General features: G+C 36.9%; 1 protein-coding gene across 4 annotated transcripts in view; it reads left to right on the plus strand.

The window, feature by feature from the left end:
• Positions 1-24,910, plus strand: part of TBCD (tubulin folding cofactor D) — a 502,517-nt gene that overhangs the window by 203,898 nt on the left and 273,709 nt on the right. For all 4 annotated transcript variants that reach the window (XM_078155768.1, XM_078155769.1, XM_020987528.2 and 1 more), the window contains exon 16: positions 23,359-23,416. In XM_078155768.1, coding sequence (XP_078011894.1) covers positions 23,359-23,416 — 58 coding nt within the window. The remainder of the gene's footprint in view (positions 1-23,358; positions 23,417-24,910) is intronic.

Genomic DNA, 24,910 nt, shown 5'->3' on the forward strand with positions numbered 1-24,910 from the left:
TAGTGAAATTACTCAAAAGTAATCAAAGAGTGATATAATCTTTGATATTTGATGTAATGGTTTGAAGGTCTGATGCTTGAACTACAAGCTGTTTATCTCTCAGCTGAGATCAGTGTTTTTACATTTCAGAATTTTCTTTCTGTTTATGTTTCAGGTAAAACTTTAAATATCTTTGGTTTGGGAGAAGAAGGAATAGGTAGTTTCTATGACTCTAGTTTTTTGTTCTCCATTCTGTTTTGATTCTGTACCTCTTTAGTAAAAACTTGTTGAGCATTCACAAAATATGCGTATTTAATTATAAATTATATACATATTACATGATCCTAGTTTCAGTTAATTTTGTTTTTAAAAATTTTTATTTTTTATTATTTCGAATTTAAAAAAAATCTATAAGCATAAATTTTCCATGTTCTAAGAATAGAAATAGAGAGTGTATATGAAATCATTAATCTTTATTGCTACTGCTTTTTAAAAGAAAGTCAGTAATGTAGTAGACATATTTCTTTCTAAGATAATTCTGCTTTTGTGTATGTCCATCTGAATTTTCTTTTTTTCTCTTCTGTGATTTTTCTAAAAGAAAAAAATTCTTCAGTGAATCTCTTTTGTTTTTTTTTTTTTTTGGGGGGGTATCAGTCTTACTAAGCTTCTTTTACCTTCCCTTGTTTTCTTCCTTCCTTTTTTTAAAATTTATTTTTAGTTTTCAAAAATCACTTCCATAAGCTTTTGAGTTTTAAATTTTCTCCCCCTCCCTCCTCACCTCCTCCCTAAGAAGATGCTCAATTTAATATAGGCTCTACATATACATTCCTGTTAAACATATTTTCACATTAGTCATGTTGTAGAGAAGAATTAGAACCAATAGGAGGAACCACAAGAAAGAAGAAACAAAACAAAACAGAAGGGAAAAAAAAAACAAATAGTATGCTTTGATCTGCATTCAAACTCCATAGTTCTTTCTCTGGATGTGGGTAGCATTTTCTATCATGAGACTTTTGGAGATGTCTTAGATCCTTGCATTGCTGAGAAGAGTTTAGTCTATCAAAGTTAGTCATCACACAACGTGGCTATTACAACGTTCTCCTGGTTCTGCTCACTTCACTCAGCATCAGTACATACAAGTCTTTCCAGGTTTTTCTGAAGTCAACTTGCTCATCATTTCTTATAGCACAATAGTATTTCATTACATTCATATACCGCAACTTTCCTCCATTCCCCAATTGATGGGCATCCCCTCAGTTTTCAATTCTTTGCCACCACATTAAGACCTGCTATAAATATTTTTGTACATGTGGGTTCTCCCTTCCTTTTAAAACAAAATTGAAAAACAGCTTTGTAACACATATACACATTCCAACAAAAGAATTCCACACACAGACATCTCAGAAAACGTTATATATCATTTTGGACCTGGGTCTCTCATCAGTTTTGCAGAGATGAGTAGCGTCTATACTCATGCTTGGTCATTGCATTGCATTCTTAAGTCTTTAAAATTATTTTTCGTTATATTGTTGTAGTTATTGTATAAATTGACCTCTTGATTCTGCTGACTTCACTTTCTGTCAGTTCATGATGCAGTCTTCCCGAGTTTCTCTGAATCTGTTCTTTTCATCATTTCTTTTAGCAGAGTAACATTATATTACATTTTCAAAAATGAAATCCTCCTTAAGAGTCCTTCATAATTTAGTTATCTTCCACTTTCAAGTCTTCATACCTTTGCTTTGTCCACTCAAAATTTTCTAATGACATTGGCCTCCTTGCTCTTCTTTGTACAAGACACTACATCTCCTGACTCCATGCATTTTTTACTGTCTGTCACTCATGCCTGGAATGCTGTCCTTCCTCATCTCTGCCTCCTGGCCTCCTTCAAGTCCCAGCTAAAATCCTACCTTCTACAAGAAGTCTTTCTGAATCCCTCAGTTCTTATGCCTTGTCTCTGTTGATTATTTCCCATTTATCCCATATATAACTTGTTTGTACATAGTTGTTTGTATGTTTTCTTATCCCATTAGATTGAGAGTTTTTTGACAGCAAGGACTTTTGCTTGCAATTGTCTTTCTTTGTATCCCTAGTGCTTTACACACTGCCAGGAATTTGGTAGCCTCTTATGTACTTGTTGATTGACTGTTAATATGCCATAATTTCTTTTCATTCCTCAGTTCCTAGGTATGCTGTTAGTTTTCAGTTCCTTGCTATGAGAAAAAATGCTGTTGTGTGTTTGGACATATGGGTGCTTTCCCTTAACCTTTGATCTCAACCTTTAGTTCACCCATGTTTCCCACCTCGGTATAATCCTCAACTTTTCACTAGAATTCACCTCATATAGCTAATCTCATGCCAAGTTTTCTCAATTCTACCTTCACACCTTCTCAGACTTACATCCCTTTTCTCCACTGACGTGGCTGTCATGCTTGTCCTCATCACCTCACACCTGGACTACTGCGGTAGTCTTCTGGTTCTTTCTGCCTCAGTTATCTTTTTTACATTCAGTCCTCAACTGCTAAAGCAATTTTTTCCTTTCCAGTTTTCCTTTCTGGTCTGACTATGTCACTTCCCTACTCAGCAAACTCCAGGGGATCCTTATTACTTCTAGGATCAGATACAAGATTACTACTGTCTTCACAGCTTCCCCCTTTACTACCTTTCCAGTATCCTTTCTCATTAGTCCTTTCCTTTTACTCAGTGCTCCAGTGATAATGGAAGCACTGATGCTGTGCACTTCACACATCTTCAACCTGAGCAGAGGTGGGGGCAAGGCATACTAAAGACTGAGAGAAAGGAAAAGCAAAACAAAATTCTTGTAAGAAACATGATGATAAGGGGCAGCTAGGTGGCACAGTGGATAGAGCACTGGCCCTGGATTCAGGAGGACCTTAGTTCATGTCCGGCCTCAGACACATAACACTTAACTAGCTGTGTGACTCTGGGCAAGTCACTTAACCCCATTGCCTAGCCAAAAAAAAAAAAAAGAAACATGATGATAAAGCAAAATGATTGTATACCATGTCTATGTTCAGTAGAATCCCTCAATTCTAATACCTTCTTTCTGTTGAATATTTCCCATTTATCCCATATATAACTTGTTTGTACATAGTTGTTTGTATGTTTTCTCCCTTCATTAGATTGAGAGTTCTTTGAGAGCAAGGACTTTGCAATTGCCTTTCTTCGTATTCCTAGTGCACTTTTTTGTACTTTTAATCCATTTATCTTTTTGTCAGGAGGAATGTAACATGCTTCATGATAGGATTATCTGGCAATATGACTAGTAATTGCCTTTGTCAGAATTCTTAAGTCCTTCAAATTTGTTTTTGTTTACAATATTGCTGTCCTTTTAAAAAATTGTTCTCCTGGTTCTACTTAGTTTCACTTTGCATCAGTTTATACTCTCCAGTATTCTCTGAAATTGTCTTATTCGTAATTTTTAATGGTACAATAACATTTATTTAAATTCATGTAAAATAATTTGTTTATTTATTCCCCAGTTTATTGGCATACCCTTTCATTCTACTTATTTTATTTTTTTGTTTTCACCTTTTAATCTCTTCTTGAAAATCAAGAAATTTATTTTGTTTGATGCTCTTTCCTTTCCAGTATAATCCTCCTTTTTAATTTCCATTCCCTCCATTCTTCTTATTTCCCTATATTGATTGTAATGCTACACAAACTGTACAAGTATATGTGTGTGTGTCTAATTTGCTTTTCTCTAATTGTCATGATTTGTAGTTTGTTTGTTTTTTTATATGGTTGTAGATAGCTTGGAATTCTTCTCTTAGGAATTACCTGTTCTTATCTTTTAATATATTTTTTTCTATTGTGGAATGGTTCTTAGTCTTACAAATTTTGCTATATTTAGGAAAAGTCAATTTGTTCTTATGCTTTCTAGTATTTTAACATAGGTTTTGGGTTTTGTCAAAAGTAGTTTGTAATGATTGATACAATAATATGTTTTTATTATTTATATTATTCATATGGTTTATTATATTTTGATCTTCCTTAGAATTAACCATCCCTGCATTCCTGGTATATATATCTAACCTGATCATTATGTACAATGTTTCAAATATATTGCTGTAGAATTTTTTTAATATATTTAAAATTTCTGAATGAATATTCATTAGAGATATAGGTCAGTAGTTTTCTTTCTTTAGTTTTTCTCCCCCAAATTTAGGTATAAAAATCATATATCTTGTCATTGAAAGAGTTTGGAAAGATTCCTTAAGTGATACTGGAATTAATTATTCTTTGATTGTGTGAAAGCATTCATTTGTAAATCCATCTGCCTCCATAATTTTTTCTCAGGGAGTTAATTTCTGGCTTATTCAAATTCTTTCTCTGATATTTTATATGTATACATATATACACATACATATGTGTGTATACATACACAATCACACACACATATATACACACATATGTACACAAAACTAGTAACCCAGAGAAAATCATAAAATGTAAATATAAAATTTAAGCAGATTATATATGCGCATGCACATACATACATGCACGTGTAACTACTCCCAAGATAAAAACAAGACAGAATATCTAAGTTTCTCTGTCTTATTTAACTTTCCTTATGCTTTGAAGGCATTAGATTCTGAGATAAATAATTGTTTCTTTCCTCCCAATAGAATTTATCTTCACATAGTTCTTTCCAATTGAACAAATGTGAATGCTTTTCCTTGAATAGTGGAAAGGTAGGAAGGGAATTCATTATGAGCAGCTTTAAAAGTCAAACTGAGGATTTGGTATTTAATCCTTACCTTTATTAAATGGGATGACATGGTTAAACTTGTACTTTAAGAACATCACTTTGTTGATCTTTTGTAGAATGAAGGTTGGTCCATTGTAGAGAGAGACTTCAGGCAGGGAGACCAACCAGAAGGCCATTATATAATAATCCAAGGAGAGAGGCAGAGAGGGACAAAGACAGAAAGATAGAGTCAGAGAGAGACAGAGATAGATAGGTCAAGGAACAGCTAAGTTTTAAACCTGAGTAACTGGGATGATAGTGGTTCCCTAGGTAGTAATAAGGAAATAAGAATGGGTACAGCTAAGTGGTATAGTCAGTAGAGTGCTAGGCCAGAAGTCAGGAAGACTCAATTTCCTGAGCTCAAACCTGTCCTTAGACACTTACTAGGCTATGTGACCCGAGACAAATCACTTAACCATGTTTGGCTCAGTTCTTCATCTGTAAAGTAAACTAGAGAAGGAAATGGCAAGCTACTCCAGTATCTTTGCTAAGAGAAAGCCCCACATGGGGTTACAAAGATTTAGACATGATTGAAGTTGCTCAACAACAACAATAGAAAGAGTAGAGGATTTTTGGAAAAGAGAATGAATTCATTTTTTGGACATACTGAATTTAAGACAGGATGTCCAGTTTTAGGTGTCTAATAAGCAGTAGGATGGAGGCCTGGATAAAGTTTCTGATTAGATAAATAGGTCTGAGAATCATCTGCATAGAGATGAAAGTGGAATGCATAGGAGCTGATGCAGTCAATAAATGAAGTAATCTAGAAGCTTCTCCTTCTAGAAGGGTAGAGCCTTGGGGATACCCACAGTTAATTAGTCAGTAAACAAAATTAAACTGCTCTTCTGTGGAAACTACTGTGCTAAGTGTTGGAGTTAAAAAAAAAAAGGCAAAAGACAGTTCCTACCCAAGAGTAGCTCACGATTTGATGGAGGAGCTAATTTACAAATGACTATGTGGAAATGAATTATATACAGGCTAAATGGGAAATAACCAAAAGAATTAAGGGGGATCAGGAAAGGTTTGTTGTAGAAGGTGGGGTTTTAGCGGGGAATTGAAGGAAGCCAGGGAAGCCAGGAGGGAGAGAGGAGGAGGTATGTGGAATAGCCAGAGAATATGTCTGGAGGTGAGAGATGTAGGGTCCTGTTTGAGAACAGCAAGGAGGCCCGTTTCACTGGGTCCCAGAGTATATGGGGGATATAGGCATGAGAAGATTGGAAAGTTGTGGGGGGTAAAGGTTATAAAGGACTTTAAAAGGTAAATGGAGGATTTTGTATTTGAATTGGGGTTGGGGTGACATTGTCATATATGTCCTTTAGGAAGATCACTTTGAGGGATGAGTGGAAGATTGACTGTAGTGGGGAGAGAGATGTAAGGCAGGAGGACTAACCAGTAGGCTACTGCAGTAGTACAGGCAAGAGGTGATCTTCTTACATTTATCACTTATCACTGGCCTGTACCTGGGTGGTAGCATTATCAGAGGCTAGAATTGCACATATATAAGAGATATTACAAAGGTACAAATGCCAAGACTCAATTGTTGATTAGATATAGAAGGTGAGAGACAGTGAGAAGTTGAGGATGTTGTAAGCCTGGGTGTTTGAGAAAATGATAATATCCTTGTTTATGTGAAATGAGTAAATTGAGAAGTTTAATGTTGGGGTGTTTGAGGAAGTATCATTGTGTATGTTGAAGTTCCCTATTATAAGGACAGCAGAACTGAACATGTTGAGGAAGGGAAGTATCCTGGAGGTCTGTAGACAACAGCTACCAGAATTTTGATTGGGTCAGTAGATATGGATGGAATGAACCTTAAAGGAGAAGAAATTACTGAGTGATAGTGGTAGAGGAAGAACTCAGAAGTGGCATGAGGGAGCAGAGTATTCCAATTTCCCTATCTCAATTAGTGACTTTATGATAATGAATAAAAATGTAGCCATTACTGGAAAGGGTGGCCATGGAGACTGTGTCTTCAGGAAGGAGTCAGATCTCAATGAGAGTCAGTAGAGAGGAATTGGAAAGGAAAAGATTTGAAACGAAGCCAGTTGGTTACTTATGAAGCAGACATTTCGGAGAGTACATTGGAAGGTTTAGGTAGCTTTAGAGTGTGACATTTGGGGTGGAGGATTGAGGAGAATGAGAATGAGGATGCAGGCAATAGGGAATGGGAATAGGATTCAGAATCACTATGGCAGAAGAGTTTGTTAATTGTTTGAGATAAACTTTCATTGTTTGGCTTCAAGGTTGTCTTCTCAGGGCCCTAGGTAGTTCAGTCAAGGGTGCAAGTACTTGGAGCTGAAAAAATGTTATTATTCCCTTTCCTTAAGTCAGGAGTCTAGGCCGGAGACTTGGTGTAATTGCCTTTCTTCATTATCTTAGAAGGGAAGAATCTGGAGTTTGATGGAATAGTGTTTCTCTCCTTTTCCCACAGAAGATTAGACACCTGGTAGGAGATGTGGTGGGAAGGAATAGCACCCTCTTTCCTCACCACAAAAGAAGGAGATTGGCTTAATAGAGTATTCTCTCTTTACCTCAAAAGCAAGACACTGGTTTGTTATGGAATGGCTTTCCTCCTCTTCCCATGAAGGCATGAAGACTAAGCAGGAGATATTGCCTGAAAGAATGGTAGCCTCTCCCCTCACCACAAAGTTAGCAGTAATAGATTGGATGAAGATTCAGTAAAGCAGTTTGAGAAGGTATGGTTAGACAGTTGACAGGTAGGAAGAGAACAAGGAGAGAACAATGTCATGAAAACCTAGAGAGAAGAGAGTATCAAGAAGAGAATGATCCACAGTGTCAGAGGCTGCAGAGAAGCTAAGCGAGATGCTGCTGCTTGAGAAAATGCCATTTGGCCTTTCTCAAGGTCCAAAGTTTTTTCTTCATAGAGGTCATTGGTAACTTTGTGGAGAGTGGTTGGATGATAATGCCAGAATGCAGAAAATGAGAGGGTTAGTCATTCTAGAGAGCACAGTGAAATGGTTTGTAGGTCTGGAATGGGACATTGGAGAGTTGAAAGTCAGGTTGAGGGATATAGGAATATGGAAAGTGTGGGGCAGGGAATTCAGTTTGTACAGGCATGGCCAGGTATTGAGAATCTCTAGAATGATGGAAATATGACAAAATTGAAGAATGTTAACCATTGAAGATGAGTTTAGGCAGATATCAGTCATGAAAGAAGTCCAATGAGAGAGGAACCCTCTCTTGATGTCCAAACCTTTCAACAGCTGGTAATGTTGAGTCTTGTGATGCTCAGGAGACTCACTTTACCATTAGTGGGAATAGGTGAAGGTGTAACCTGATGGACTCTGGATAGGGCCTTGTAGGCACTGGTAATCTGAAGTGGATCTGGTCTGAGAATGACTTCCTGAGTACTGGAAAAGGCCCTTGGGTAAAGACTAAAGCCAGAAACTTGAGGTCTGTGTCTGATATAGGGCACCCTGAAAAGACTCAAGATGAGGAGGACCAGTCAAATAGACTGGTTTGGGTATGAGGAAGGAGCAAAGTCTGAGGGCACAGTTGGGCAAAATTAAATCCCTAACAATCCTGAGGTGAATGCAGAAGCCACAGATAGGCCAGTGTTAAATGAAGATGAAACAGTACTCTCTGGAAAGTCCTATACATTAAGCAGTTATAGGTGAAAGGGTACCTGAATGAGGGGAAGCAGTGCTCCCTGGGATGTCTCATGGGCAACGATCATTATGGGGATTCTATTCTCTGATTAGGGTTAAGAGAAGTCCTAACTCTTTTGTTGTCGTTTAGTCCTTGTTGTTATTATTTAATGGTTTTCAGTTGTGCCCAATTCTTCGTGACCCCACTTGAGGTTTTCTTGGTAAAGATACTAAGATTCTAAAGTACTAACTCCATTGTATTCCTTTTAGATAGCCTGTGGGCCTGTAACTTTCTGACTCTGACCATTATCCTTCAGTAACTTCAGATGAAAATATGAAGTTTTCATTCAGTTCTTTTTCAAGAATAAAATTTCTGTTTTAGCAAATATAAAAAAGTCACTTTTTCCTTGCTTTTGATTCTGGTCATCTGTTATTGCTCATTTGCGGCTGTTGAATGTATATTTCTGGGGCTGTTAGTATTCTCTCTCTCCTCAAAATACTTTGTTTTATTTATGTACATATTATATTTGGAGAGTGAATTTCCCTAGAGGGAGCTCCATACATTAATGAAGTTACAGGTCTAAACAAAAATAAATTTTTTTAAAACACTGATAAAGCATTCCCCCAAGGTTGTCATTTTGAATACTTTCATGATCTTTTCATAAAATTCACACTTCCTAAGTTTATACTTTATGGAACAAACTTACCAGCTTTTATTTATTTCCTTAAATATATTTTATTTTTCAAATGATAAGCATTTATTTTTGTTCCTTTCCACCACTTTACTCCTCTTGGGAAAAAAGAAGAAAAACAAATGCTTTGTAGCAAATTTGCATTGTAGTCAAGGAAAATAAATTCCCACATTAGCTATGGCCAAAAATGTGTGCCTCATTCTGTATTTTTAGTCCATTACTTCCTATTCAAGAGATGAATAGCATTGTCTGTCCTCTGGAATGGTCATTACATTGATTAGAGCTCTCACATCTTTCTGGTTTTTTGGTAAAGTGTTGTTGGTATAGTATGAATGTTTTCCTTTTTCAGCTCAATTCACTTTATATCATTTCATAGAAGTCAGCTTTCTTTGAAACCTTTTTCATCATTTCCTATGACAAAGTACATTCCTAAGCCATAATTTGTTTAGTTATTCTCCAGTTGCTAGGTACTCCTTTAGTTTCTAGTTATTTGTTACTACAAAAAAGAACTCTCTCTCTCTCTCTCTCTCTCTCTCTCTCTCTCTCTCTCTCTCTCTCTCTCTCTCATACACACTCTCCCCACCTCCTTCTTTCCTTCCCTCCATATTTACCTATAAGGCTTTTTCTTTCGTTTATCTCTTTGGAGTACTGAGCTGGTCTTATAACTAGGTCAAAGTACATTACACAGTTTAGTAATTTTTGGTGGCATAATTCCAAATTGTTTTTCATAATGACTTGATTACTTCCCTGCTTATAGATGGATGGATGGAATAAACTTTTTATTAACCTGCCATGTTCCAGGTCCTGTGCTAAGTGCTTTAAAAATCTTATCTTATTTGATCCTTATAGAATTAATTGTACTCCTTTTGTTGTTTGGAAAAGGATTTTGTTTTTCGCTGACATAGGTCACAAGGAATTTCATTCCTTTCAATATAAAGTTAATTTTAAGAAACTAACATTTCTTAGTTCAGGAAGTGCTACTATAGTAGAGACTGAATACAATTTTATTATTTTTTTTCTGTAATGTTTTTCCTAGTTGTCAGGGGTTTGAAATTCAGCATAGTGTAGCATTGAATTTAAGATTTTTTTGTGACTTTTGCTACCTTTTATCCTGTTGTTTTATTTGTTTCTTACATTATCCAGAGTATGGGCTACCTAAATCATAGTGAATTGTGGGTTTATTCAGTTGTGGATTCCTACCTGGTGCACCACCACTGTCTTTTATAGAATTAACCATTTTAATCTACACCATGTTCTCAAGTAAGCTAGAAATCCCTTCAGGTTACATTGTGGTACTTGGGTGGAGTAGTATTCCTAAGCTTATTCTGTCACACCCTGCATAGGCAGTTTATAATTTGAGAACTGAAATTCTTGACCTGTCACTGACACATTTTGCATTTAAGAAACAGCATTTACAGGTTTCTCTGTTTAGTCAAGGAAAAAAGCATAAAGATGTAGGGAGTAAACAGAATTCAATTGCCTTGATAGTTTCTAGAAATACATGAGATCTTCAGGAACAGAATAATGATGTTGCTGTAATGGAGACATAAGACTGTGTTATATAAAAACTAATTATACTTTCAGTCCTTTGATGTATATAGGTATTAAACTTTTTTGACTTTTTGCGAGCATTCCTACTTTATTACTTATTATTGAGTGGGGTGGGGAGGGACACAGTGAGGTTTGTTGGTCTGAACCAAAATTTCATCCCTAGGGAATATCTTCTTTGGAAATTCTAGTAACTATAAATTACAGTCTTAGAGAGTTAGTTTCTTGGGCCACTGAGAGGGCAAGGTACTTGATCATAGTCGCATAGCCAGTTGAACCCAGGTTTTCTTGACTGTCACTCTATTTTCTATACAACATTGCCTCTCATTACTGAGTTTACTTATTTTTTATAGTGAAATTATCAGCCTCTCAAAATGCTGGTAAATTCAGTTTTTGTCTATACACTGAGGCTTGGTATCAGTATTTCCTAGTTAATGCAAATAATATTAGAAATCTTTGTTACATGTGTAAGTTCTGCTTCACAGATATGTTTTACTTTGAAGTGTCTTTGGACATTTAATTTTTGTTCCTATTTCATGAACCACTACAAATGCCCTTTGTCAAAGGGCATTTTTTTTCTAGTCTTGTTTAGCAGGTTTCTTAAGGAGGCAATTCTCCCACATTTTTCTAGACTTCAAAGCCCACATTTTGTTGGCTAGGTACAGTGATGGGGACAAATCTTTGCAAATGAGTAATTTTAAATCAATTAATACAATTAGTGTGAATTAAATAAAAATACACATAAATTTATTATAAACCTTAGAGGATGGTGTCGGCATGTACCTTTTGATCATCAAATTGGATACATCTTTCAAAGGAAAATCCTCTTTGTTTATAATGGGTCATAAATTTTTAACTACAATCTTTTAGATGCACTAAATATGGTGATAAATGACAAAATTCTGTTAAGTGTAATTCTTCTTTCCTAAACTTTGCAATATTTACAGTCTCTCAAACCTCCCCCCCCACAAAATTAAGACTTAAATTTTGTTCACAAAATGAGAAGAAAACAGCTGATAAAATCCAAGTAGAAGCTAATAATAAAGTGGCAAAAAGCAATTTGAAATAATTTACTGAAAGAGAATATGAGGTAGCTTTTGGCTATCTGAAGTTTAAAAATATTTGTTCTTACATAAACACCAATAAACTAATTTACATTCTTCAGACTTGCCTAGTGTTGTTGTTGTTTTTTTATAAGGAGTTAATTTAGATTTCAGTATTCAATTGCCCAGGGATTTCAGTTGCTTCCAAAGATTTTGCTAAAGGACTCTAAGTGAACTCTCTTCTATAAAACGACTATAGATGTTTACTACTAAATATAAGATCCTTTTGAAGTACATTCGATGAATTGATACAATTCTTAAAGTTTAGTTATGCTTGGTTTAAGACCATTTTTTTTGCCCACTACCCAGTAGAAGAAGGTAGATGGAAAAATGAATGTACTGACTGAGAAAGAAATGTGATTGTCTTGAAAGTGAAAGTGGGGTTTAATATAGAAACAATGAGACATTTAAAGTTTAAATATATTTGTGGGGAGCAGTTGTGAATTACTGAAAAAAAAAGATATTGTGAGAGTAGTCCCAAACCATTTGCATTATGCCAGAGAAAAATGCACTTTTCTAAATGGTTATTGCTAAATAATGCTATAGTTGTTACTTGATAAATAGATTTCATCACCTGAAACTGTTTTGTAATCTTAGTTCATTTTGACTTCACTGTATGCATCATGAAGTAAGTGCTTGGTGAATGACTCTGCTTTGGTATCTGCCCCTCCTACTGAAAGGTGAATGCCGACTCTCCTATTTTACTCATTGTTAGCCTAGCTCCTTGTTCAAGCAGTACATGCAGTTGTGGGAGTGCATGTAACTTCACCTTCCCTGGGGTGGTGCGTATTTGTGGTGAGAAGAAAAGAATGACATGGATACTGGTTCAGCTGACACTTCTTTCTTCAGGGCAAGATTGTCCTGAAGAATAAGAAAATATGAAGTATTGCTCAGAGCTACATCTTATTCTCTGTTTCTTTATATTACAGCTTCCATGAATGAAAATATAAAGGTTGTTCTTTACATGGAAATTTAATAGGTATTTATTGACCTAAAGAACCAAAGCCACAATATTTTGTGTGTACTCCAAATGATTTTAATTTTATCACAGTGTGTGTATGACATGTGAGAGCTGTAATTTTAATCTGTTTTAATTTTGTAAACATATATTTGATGATTTTTTTCCTTTTCACAGTAGTGTTTAAATCGTAGAAAACATGATTGAAGTTGTAAATAAGTCTTATAACATTTTTTTCCTGTAGTTTTTTCCAAGTGGTTGATAAGTTATGAAAATGTTGAATGAATTATAAATTGTTGAGGGAAGTGATAGAACAAGTGTACTGTGATTTGGAATTTTTTTAAAATCTTGGAATAATGTATTTAGCATTTTTAGAATTGAAAAATATTATAAAAACTGAATAAGAAATGAGTGTGTGGCAACATAGCCAGTGTAGTTCTTACAAAAATCAGATGAAGTGAGTTTCTAACAAGTCAAGACGTGTACCTTCGCTTCACTTTAACACAGACTGTTCCTCTGTGTTAGGAAATCCTGGTGAAGTATCACATAAATCTCTTTAGTGAAAGCAGAGTCTAAGCCTTAAACACGTTTCAGCTTATGCAGAGGTTGGTTTCTTGTCTTGTTTGTAGTATCGCTGTTAATGTTCCCTCCTTTCAAATGCAGAGTGAAAATGAATGACTCATTTACAGGTTAGGTTTTTAAACTTTTCATAGTAAAATTATAAGTAGAAATATATTGTTGAAAAAACACCACTAAAGTTGACATACTGACATATAACCAAAATTTTGAGATTTGTTAGTCTTTATACAGCATTGTGCGTTTAGATATAATTCAGTATGATTGAATTTGATGATAATAAAAAAGCTATTTTTTTTAGACAGCTGTGTGCCTAAATCTGTTGATTTAGTACCATTTCTAAATTTCTAGTAACAAATCTATTTTGTTCTAAAATATAAAATTTAAGTTTATGCCCATATTTATTCTTAAAATAAACAGCTTTGGAGACCAGCCATTGTTTTACATGGAAACACAGGTTAATCTTCCTCTTAGCTGGCTTGGAATTAATAGGTATATAGATCCAGAATTAGGATAAAACTCTCCATCTGGGTAATGGCTATTTTTTTTTTAATATGGCAAAACTTGGAACCTTACTACTTTAGCATTTAGTAAAATAGAGATAAAATAATAAACATTTGACAAAAGTAGATTTAAACATAAAACTGACTTAGATCAAGTAGTTTGGACAGTATATTTTTGAGGATGAGTTCACATATCATCTCTATGCTAAAATCAACAAAAAAACCCTCTACTCTTAATTTTCAAAGTGAAGTTAATTTCTAGTTGATCTCTAACTTATATTTTGAGTCCTTTTCTAATACTTTCTATATATTTATACATATAGATGTTCATAGCTTTGTAATGAATTGTTTCTGTTGGACTTTTCTTACAGAAATCTTGAAGTTTTACATGAATATGAAATATCAGTTTGAGAGTTTAAGCTAGAAACAGACCTACTGAGTACTAGTCCTGTGTTTCGTCCAGGAATACACCTCTCTTCTAACACTTCCACCACCCTGGTACAGTTTCTTATCACTTTATGCCTGGCATAAAGCATGGACTTGCTGGTTGATCTCTCTGCCTCAAGTCTCTCCCTAATCTGGTTAGTCCCACTTCTCTTCCTTTCCTCCTGAGACTTGGATTGTTGTTCAGGTGTTTTATGTCCAGCTCTTCATCACCCTATTTGGGGTTTTCTTGGCAGAAATACAAGGGTAGTTTTCTTTTTCCTTCTCCAGGTCATTTTACAGATGAGGAAATGGAGGCAAACAGGGTTAAGTGACTTGTTCAGGGTCACACAGCTGGTAAGTGTCTGAGGCCAGATCTGAACTCAGCAAGATGAGTTATCCTCACTCCAGGCCTGGCAGTCTCCTTACTAAGCACCTTCTAGCTGCCCCTGTGACTTGGATTAACTTTCCCTAAAAGGAGACACCTCTGTCCCCCAGATGTCCCCTAGGACATGACACCTGGTTCCTTGCTTCCCTGTTGCAGCTTTCTGGTCACCTAAGAGTCCCAGCTATACACTCTGCAATTGGCAAAGATGACAGTGACAATGATCAATGTTGCAGGAGTTGTGGGATAATAGGCATAGTAATGCATTGTTGGTGGAGCTATGAATTGGTATCACTATTTTGCAAAGCAATTTGGAATTATGCAGATAAAGAGACTAATAAAAGAAATTAAGAAAGAGATTTCATTACTGGGCTTATACCCCAAGGAATAGTCACTAATAATAATAGTCATAAACTTTTATTAAGCACCCATGTGTAATGCATTGTGCTAAGCTCTAAGCATTCGAAGAAAGGCAGAAAACAGTCCCTGACTGGGAGGAGCTCATAACATGCAAACAACTATATACAAACAAGTTGCGTATGTGATAAATAAGAAAGTACTAGATTTAGGAGAGATTAAGAATGACTTCTTGTAGAAGGTAAGATTTTAGCTGAGACTTAAAGGAAGTCAGGGAAGCCAGGGAGACAGTGTGAGAAGGGAGGGTGCTCCAGGCCTGTCTGACAGCCAGTAAAAATGCTTGAAGTTGAGAGATGAAGCATCTTGTTCAAGGAACAGCAAAGAGGCAAGGGTAGATAGAAATAAAACTATCATCCCTGCCCTCAAAGCACTTGTAATTGAATGCACACAAAAGAAAGCTGAAAAGTAGGGTGGAGGTGCAGGAAGACGTTCCCTACATGGTGGAAGAAATCCAAAATGAGTTCAGCTTGAGGAGCCAAACAAGTTCAAATGAACAGGTGCAAAATGAGTTGTGGAGATGTCTGTTCTTTCTTCCCTCCTTAAATGGAAGTTGAGGACTTCATGGCTCCACCCTCCAATTAGAGGGAAGGAAGGTACTGATATGGTATGGATACTGAGACTGATTTGATCTTATAAGATGATGATGGGGTTTTATAATTATGAGTTTTGGGGGAGGGGTGGAGCATGCTGAGGAAGTCAGAGAAATACAAATACAAAATGTGTGCAGCCTGAGAAGCCAAAGAAGCCCTAAATGAGTACATCTGTTTGGGAAACAAGGCAATCTCTAAGGTCATCCCAAGGAGGCCATTGATAAGAAGAAAGTTCCCATATACACCAAAATATTTATAGCAGTCCTTGTTCTCAAGACAAAAGTCTTGCAGTAGAGTTGGGATTGTAAGTATTATGGGTTGGATACTTCAGAAGATCAATTTATAGATAACAGATTTATGCATCTTGGTATTAATTCCCTTGGAGAGAGAGGGGAGAGGAAGTGGTTAGGTATTTGGGAAGGCATGAATTGGAGAATGAAGTACTTTGCCTTTTGTATTTATTGCAGCTAGATATAGCAGTGGATAAAGCACTGGGCCTTGAGTTAGGAAGTCACAAGTTCATATCCGGCCTTTGATATTTACTAAATGTGCAACTCTGGGCAAGTCACTTAATATCTTTCTGCTTTAGTTTCCTCATCTGAAAAATGAGGATAATAATATTGCTACCTTCAAGGGTTGTTGTGAGGATAAAATGAGATAATTTTTGTAAAGTACTTAGCACAGTGCCTGACACCTCTTTTCTTTTGAGATTCACTTAATTTATATCTACCATCCAGTCAAAATTCTGATAGTTGCTATCTACCAACCTTCAGGACACTTCTCTTCTTTCCACAGTGGATTAATTTCTTGGCTGACTCTCTCTTTCTCAGATCCTGACCATGTACTAGGAGATTTCAGTCTACTCTCTCACTCTGATCTCAAGGTTCCTCAACATTATATTTGTTTGCCATGTTCTACTCTACCCCACCTCAGCCGCACACAAAGTATTCATACATTTGGTCATTTAACTACTCACAATGCCCCTTTTCCATGCTCATGAGCTCTAAAATTCCCTTATCTGATTAAAATCTGTTGGCTTTCCACTTCTCTCTCTGCTTATCAAAACCAAATGTTGTTCTTCCTCCATAACATGATCTCTCATACTTCAACCCTTCAGTCCTTCCCAGACTATCACTACCTCACTACTATCACTACCTCTCCTCATTTCCCTCTCTTTATCCTTTGGTGAACCAATCAAATTCTGCCCTGTCCTCTTCTCTTGAGTCTTTTGTTCCTTTATCCAATAGAAAAATTTGCCTTTCTTAGCTCCAGCCTTGTGTGACTCCTAACCATGTGCTGCCTTCACTCCTACATATGTGCTGTTGAACAAAGCTAGAGAAAATCACGGAATCATGTTGACTGAGTCTATTAAAATTTATGATATAAATCCTTAACTTGGCTTGAAGACAACCCATTTACTCCTCCTTAATTAGCTTTAGCAGCTCTTCCAGACATTTTCATCCCTCCTCAAATATGCCATATAATATCCCCCTAACTACACACTCCCCTGAGAACCTTGCCTAATATTTTATAAAAAATATTGAGGCAATTTACTGACTGAGAGCTCTGTCATCTTTTTCTCTTCCTCCCTCTGTTCAGTTCTCCCTCTTCTCTTCCTTCCCTGTTCTTCCTTATCTCATACTATCAAGGTGACTTCTTACCTTACATCTCTTACTTTGTGTGTCCCCTACTGGCAGGGAGTGAGACCACTTCTATTTCTATAAGCTTGAAACCACTCCTACTCCCAGTCTGATCTCCCAGCTAGGATATGGAGAACCTCTAGTGCAGAGGAACAACCTTCCCTTTGATCTCAGGCTATCCAAACTTATGCAGGTTAGATTTCTTTTTCCTACTGTGTTAATTCCTACCTAATCTCCAACCTTAGAATAAAGAGTGGTGAAACAGGGACTTCCATCTGATTATCTATATGCCTTGCATCTTGTACTGTACTTGTGTCCAGCCTGATCTTCAACCTCCTTTAGGAAGAGGAGTGCTTCTTCCATTCAATGGTGAACATTGTCATACCCAGCCATATAGTACATATCTCAGTGATTCTGAAGCCTGTAGGTTATCATCCAAACCCCATCCCCCATCCCTCACCTCCTGATTGCTCTTTCCCATCTCTCTCAACCTACCCACCCCACCCCAAAGTTCCAACCAAATACTATCCAACCCTTCCACTGTACTCTCTGGAATGCCTGTTCCATGAGCAACAAATTTCCCTTCATCTTAAATCTTTTCCTTTTCCACTCCTTTTTCCTTCTGGCAGTCATTGAAACCTGGTTCCCTCCTGATGGTATAGTTAAGGTACCCTAACTTCTTACTTCCCTCAACCTATTCCTCCATCCCACCTCAGATATACGCAAAGATGGTCATCTTGCCATCACCCACAAAGATACCAAAGCTGGTATCTTACCAGCTCCATGTTGAAGAATTCCAAAATCCTTGTCTTGACCATAATCTGTTGGCATTTCACCCCTTTCTCTCCTTTCATTTACTAATCCCTACTCTTCTTCTATACTATGACCTCTAATCCCTCAATCTATGAATTCTTTCCCAGGTCATTTTTCCTAGGCCATTTCCCCTCCATTACCCACTCTTTCCTCTTTTCCCCATCTAGACTCCTTGGTGAACCAATTCAGCTGTCCTCTTGAGTTCCTAGTCCACTTATCAGTTTGCTGATTGCACCCTGCTAAGTCTTAGATCACTTTCACCATCTGCCACCTTCACTCCTATATAGATGTTGTTGAATTAAGGTGGAGAAAATCACATAACCTTCTACTGGATCCACTTCACATTTATGTTGTGTAATCTCAACTGAGCCCTCACTCTTGCTAGGCAATCCTACTACACCTCCTTCATCAGCTTACTCTCCCACTCTACATAACAGCTCTTCCAAACCTTTTGATCCTTCCTCATCCCTCCCATGGCTCTCAGTCCCCCACCTTCTCAGCTGAGAACTTGAAGTTCCCACCCCCCCAAATCAAAACCATTCACCTTGAGCTCCATCTTCTCCCTCTTCCCCATCTCATATTACTTATGCTTTCTGCCACTATTACCTCCTTTACCCCTGACTCACACGATGAGGTGACCTTACTCTTTACCAAGGCTAATACTTCAGACTGATCAAGTGATCCTATTTAGTCTTGTCTAACAGATTTCTCCATCATCCCTATTCTGTCACTTATCTTCAGTCTCTCCCTGGCTACTGACTCTTTCCCCAGCTGCTTACAAACATGCCCATTTCTTCTTTATCCTCAAAATACCCTCACTTGATCTTTTCATCCCCGCTAATTGTTCCACCTTTGTCTCAAAACTCTTCAAAAAGTTCATCTACATTAGGTGCCTCCAGTTTCCTCTCAATCTTTTCTTAACCCCTTAAAATCCATGTTCAGACATCGTCATTCCACCAAAGCTATTCTCTCTAAAGTTAACAATCATCTCTTAATTGCTAAATCTATTGCCTTTTTCTTAATCCTCATTCTCTTTGGCTTCTCTTCAGTCTTTGATGCTTGATCATCTTTTTCCTGATAGTCTTTTCTCTGTAGATTTTCAGGATGTGACTCTCTTGGTTCTCCATCTGTTTACTCTCTCTGCAAGTCTCCCTATCTGAATCATCATGCAGACCATACCCTCTAAATATAGGTTTTCCACAGAGTTCTGTTCTGTACCATCTTCCCTGTTTACTTTTTCACTTGATGAGCTTATCAGTTTCCAAGGTTTTAAGTACTATCCCAATACTGACAATTCTCAAATCCAGCTGTGCTGTTCCACCTTCTTTGCTGACCTCAAGTTTTCCATCTGCAGTTGCTTTTCAGGCATCTCAAACTATCCTGTAGACATTTTAAATTCAACATATCCAAAACAGAATTCATTATCTTCCCCCCTCCTCCCAGTCATCCTTCTCTCCCAACTTCCTATTACTGTAGACAGTTACACCATCTGCCTAGTCCTTGAGCCTCATAACCTAGGAGTCATCCTGGATTCCTTACTATTTCTTACCTCCCATATCCAGTCTCTTACCAAGACCTTTGCAACATCTCTCAAATACATCCCCTTCTCTTGTCTGACACTGCCACCATTCTAGTGCAGACCTTCATCGCCTCATGCCTGGATTATTACAAGAAGCCTGCTGGGCTCAAGTCTCTCTCCACTTCAGTGCATCTGCCATTCAACCACTAAAGTGATTTTCCTAAGGTCTAAGAACTAAGACACAGGTCCAGTTATGACGTCCTGCTATTCATTAAACTCCAGTGGCTTCCTCTTGCCTCCAAGATCAAATACTTCATTTGGCTTTCACAGCCCTTTATAACCTAGTCTCTTTCTATCTTTCTAGACTTCTTACAGCTTATTCCCCATGACATGCTCTTAAGTCCAATAACATTGGCTTACTGACTGTTCCATGAACAGCCTATCTCTTGGCTTTGGACATTTTCTGTGGCTGTCCCTCATGCTTGACACTCTCCCTCCTCTGCTCCAACTACTGACCTCTCTGGCTTCCTTTAAGTCCCAGCTAAAATCCCACCTTCTACAGGGAGGCTTCCTCAATCCATCTTAATTCCAGTGCCTTTTCTCTCTTAATTATTTCCTATTTATTTTATTCATTCATTCATTTGTTTGTTTATTTATATTCATTCATTCATTCATTTATTTGTTGGTGAAACAGTTGGGGTTAAGTGACTTGTCCTGGGTCAAACAGCTATTAAGTGTCAAGTGTCTGAGCTGGATTTCCTTTTTGTTCTGCAAATAGCTTGTTTGGTAAATATTTATTTACCTGTTGTCTCTCCCACTTAGGTTGTACATTAGTGAAGGCAGGAAGTGTCTTTTGTCTCTTTTTTCTATCCCTGGTGCTTAGCATTGTGTCTGGCACATAAATAGATGCTTAATATATCTTTACTGATTGATTGATTGGTTGAGTATTGCAGTAGTATGGTGGTGGGTCTCCTTGCTTCAAGGCTCTCCCCACTCAACATCCTCCATTCAGGCACCAAAGTGCACCTGAATGAACTAAATGTTCATGTGACCCCCTACTCCATAAATTCCAGTGGCTCTCTATATCTTCCAGTATCAAATATGAAATCCTCTGGCATTAAAAGCCCTTTATAACCTAGCCCCCTTCTGTTTTTCTAATCTTCTTAAACCTTATTCCCCATGACATAATCTAGTGATATGGGCCTTCTTACTATTCTACAAACAAGACAGTCTATCTCTTGGCTCTAGGCATTTCCATTGGCAGTCTTCCATGTCTGGAATGCTCTCTCCTCATCTCTGTCTCACAGGAAACTTTTCCCAACTTTTCTTAATTCTAGTGCCTTCTCTGCATTAATTATTCCCATTTTTCTTGTTTGTACCTTTTTTGTACCTATTTGTGTATTTTTTTGTCTGCTCCATTAGAATGTGAACTCTCTGAAGGCAGGGACTGTCAGTTTACTCCTTTCGTATCCCCAGTGCTTTGACCCATAGTAGGTGCTTAATATATTGTTTTTGCCTGATTGACAGATGCCTTCTGTTATTATTTCTAGCTTCTGTTATTATTTCTAGCTTCAATCTTGTCTCACTTGAAGAGATGGCCTTCTATTCCATCTCCTCTAGCAATTTGCCCCCTTTCTTATCCTCTCTTTCACTTATATTCAGTCTCTGTCTACTGCATGCAAACATGCCATTCTCTCTTCATTCTCAAAAACTCTCACTTGATCCATCTATACTTTATAACTTGTGTCTCATATCTCTTCAGTATTTTGTGGCTAAACTCCTTGAGAAAGTCATCTACAATAAATACTTCCACTTCTTTTTCTCTCAGTCTCTTATCCAGTCTGTCTCAGCTGGAATGTTGCTGTAGTTTGCTTCTTGGTCTCACTGCCAGAAGTCTTTCCTCACTCCAATCCATCTTCTTTTTTGTTGTCAAACTGGTCTTCCTAAAGTGCAGATTAGACAATGTCTCCGTACTCAATAAACTTCAGTGGCTTCCTATCATTTCCAAGATCAGAGATAAAAATCCATTCTTTGAACAGAGCCCCTCATTCCTGATTGTAGCGAGCTTCCCTTTTCCCCACCTTCCCTTCCAATCTTCCTATAATTTAAACCCTATCATGAATACTGTGATCCAGTGACACAGGCTTTTTTGTTGTTCTCAAAGAAGACACTGTACCCCCCCCACTCTGCATTTTCACCAGTTATCTCCCATGCATAGCATGTTTTCCTTCACGACCTCTAAATCCTATGGCCCTGCCTTTTTTCAAGTCCCACCTAAAATCCTACATTCTACAGGAAATTTTTCCTGATACTTCTCAATTCTAGTATCTTCCCTATGTTGTTTATTTCCAATTTGCCGTATATAGCTTGTTTCTACATAGTTGTTTGCGTGTTGTTTCCTGTATTACTATGAGTTCTTGGAGAATAAGGACTGTTTTTATGTTCCTTTGTATTCTTGGTGCTTGTATCTGGCACACAGTAGGTATTTAAAATGTTAAGTAAGTGGTTGTTAGTAGGTGTTAATACATGGTAGGCATGTGATACATGCTTACTCTTCTTATCTTACAGTCAGAGCTTCTCAGATTTTGAAGGGGTCTCAGAGATTATTTAGTCTAATATCTACCTGGTCATCTAGCTTTTGCTTGATTTTTCCACTTGTGGACAGCTCTGATTGATAGGGATTTTTTTCTCATACATCCTTTTTGTGTCGTTGGTATTTGTCCATATATCTTTTTTTTTTAACTAGATTGTGAACTTTTTGAGAGAAAGATCTGTATCTCTGGCTTTTAGTGAGGTGCTTGGTTATACTTTGCATTTGATAAATGTTTGAGTCAAGTAATAAAAATTTGGCATTCCATTAATGCTAAAGTATTATAATGCAACATTTAAAAATTATTTGTTACAAATATATAACCACTTGAAGGTTTAAGAAGCATATAAAACAGAGTAAATAAAAGCCTATGTACATGAGGAATTTGCTACTTTGTTTTCAGAAAATATTGGTGGGCTCTGTTGGAGTGTAAAATATTGATGTGTATATATATATGTATGAAGTACATATATATGCATACATATATATGTATATATGAAGATGACTGATAAGATAAAACACTTTCTTCAAAATATGTCTTTGTGGATATTGTTTTTGAATGTCTTTGAACTCTGTATTGGTACAAATTCCAGAAAAGCTCATTTGCCCTTGTGTTTGAAAGATGATTTGCTCTCAGATTTCTGTATCCGTACATTATTATATAAATTTTGTTATATCTACAAAATAGTTATTTCCTGATATGTGAAATTTTAAATACTTATCCTCCTATAAACCTCCAAGGAAGAAATCTGTACCTACCAACTACCCATTGCTACTATGTATTATCTTTTTCTGTAGACAGACTGCCGTGGGTCATTATCGTTACAGTATGCACTATGTTTTCATACCTCCAACTTATGCCATCACCTTTCCTGGGAATGTCCTGTATTTCTGCTAATTTAGCTTAGTTGTCACCTCCTTAGTGAAACCTCTGGTCATACTGGATATCATCTTTCTCTCTCCTTTGAGCTAGTAGTTGACTCTGACACCCATGTGATACTTATCATATGGTTATTTATATATTTGCATTAGTCAGTCATTAAGTATTTATCTCTCCTTTGAGAATGTCTGCCTCTTCCTTGCTCCCCCACAACACATTATATAGTGCCTTGCATATATTTGGTACTCAGTAAATTAATATTTTTGATCAAAGGAAAAGTACCCCAGTTCCTATACACTCTGGTTAATACTTTGTGTTATTTTGTAAATTTATTTTAGAATAATGGATTTTTTTTTCTCTCCCCAGTGCTTTGGTAATTGTTACAGTGTTTGATCGTGATGTTAACTGCAGAAGAGCTGCGTCTGTAAGTCTTCTAAATGTTATGTTTTGCTTTTTTTTTCCCCTGAGAATTTCATCTTGTGCATTTTTATAGATAGCCATCATAGCAAAGTGGATAAAAAACTGACCTCTAAGACATGCAGACCTAAGTTCAAGAAGACCTGGCTTCAGTTCCCAACTCTAGACTCTTACCCTGTCTCTGTGAACCTTTGCATGTTTTAACTTTTGGTGCTATGTTCAAAGCTCTAAGTATCTCTAAGTTGCAGAGAAAGTGCTGACTTGCATTAGAAGACAAGTTTCCTTACATGTGAGTTCTCTATGACAGTGAAATCAGATTTATTATTCTTATCCCATTCCCTAGCTTCTTCCCTATTTGTACAGGGCCATTACATTAACTCGACATGACCTAAATCCAGTGTCCGTTGTGCCATGGTGATAATTATTTATCATTTCGTCAGTATGGATACATAGTTACAATTTTTTGGTTATTAGGCAGCATACTGTAGTGGATAGAAAACAGATCTTAGTGTTAAGAAGACCCATCCTCAGGTCTTGCCTCTGACACATATGTTACAAAGAAGGTGATGATCTATATTGGTAGGGGAAGTTCTTCATAGGCATATTGCTACACTTCATAAAATTACAGATATTACCAAAAACACAAATCAGTTAATCATTAATTCTTACTGGGTACCTGTTACTTGTTTAATATTATGCTAGGAGCTATGTGAGAGGAAACAGTGAAAACATAAAATATGTACACAAGTGAAATTTGAGTATTCTTGTTTTTTTTTTGGCTAGGCAATGGGGTTAAATGACTTGCCGAGTCACACAGTTAGTAAGTATTATGTGTCTGAGGTCGGATTTGAACTCAGGTCCTCCTGAATCCGGGGCTGGTGCTCTATCCACTGTGCCACCTAGCTGCCCCTAAATTAAAGTATTCTTAAGTGTTAAACTCTCTGGTGCTAACTGTAAGCATCTGCCTCTTCCTTGCTCCCCCACAACACATTATATAGTGCCTTGCACATATTTGGTACTCAGTAAATTAATATTTTTGATCAAAGGAAAAATACCCCAGTTCCTATACACTCTGGTGCCCCTAGCTGCCCCTAAATTGAAGTATTCTTAAGTATTAAACTCTCTGGTACTGACTGTAAGTGTTCTCAGAGTTCAAAGATGTGAGTAATAAATGTATGCTACAGTAATTGGAAAATTCTTCACTGAGGAGATTTAATTTGAGGTGACCCTTGAAGACTACAGAATCTATGTTTAAATTGTACAATCACCCCATCTTTGTTAAGAGACCTCAAAAGCCATCTAGCTCAACAATTAGCTGAACTAGAATTCCCCCTTATAATTTATTCAACTAGTAGTTAGCCAGCTTGTATTTGAAAACTTTAATTGAGATATTTTATCTCACAGACTGTTGCCTCTGTAGTCATAGATACACTGCCTTTCTTAATGAAGCCTAAGTTTCTATTAAGCCCATTTGATTGGCTAAGCCCTAGGCTAGGCACAG

This window comes from Phascolarctos cinereus, unplaced genomic scaffold (assembly GCF_003287225.1).
Source record: "Phascolarctos cinereus isolate Bilbo 61053 unplaced genomic scaffold, phaCin_HiC Scaffold_5;HRSCAF=322, whole genome shotgun sequence".
In the NCBI taxonomy this organism is placed as follows: domain Eukaryota; kingdom Metazoa; phylum Chordata; class Mammalia; order Diprotodontia; family Phascolarctidae; genus Phascolarctos; species Phascolarctos cinereus.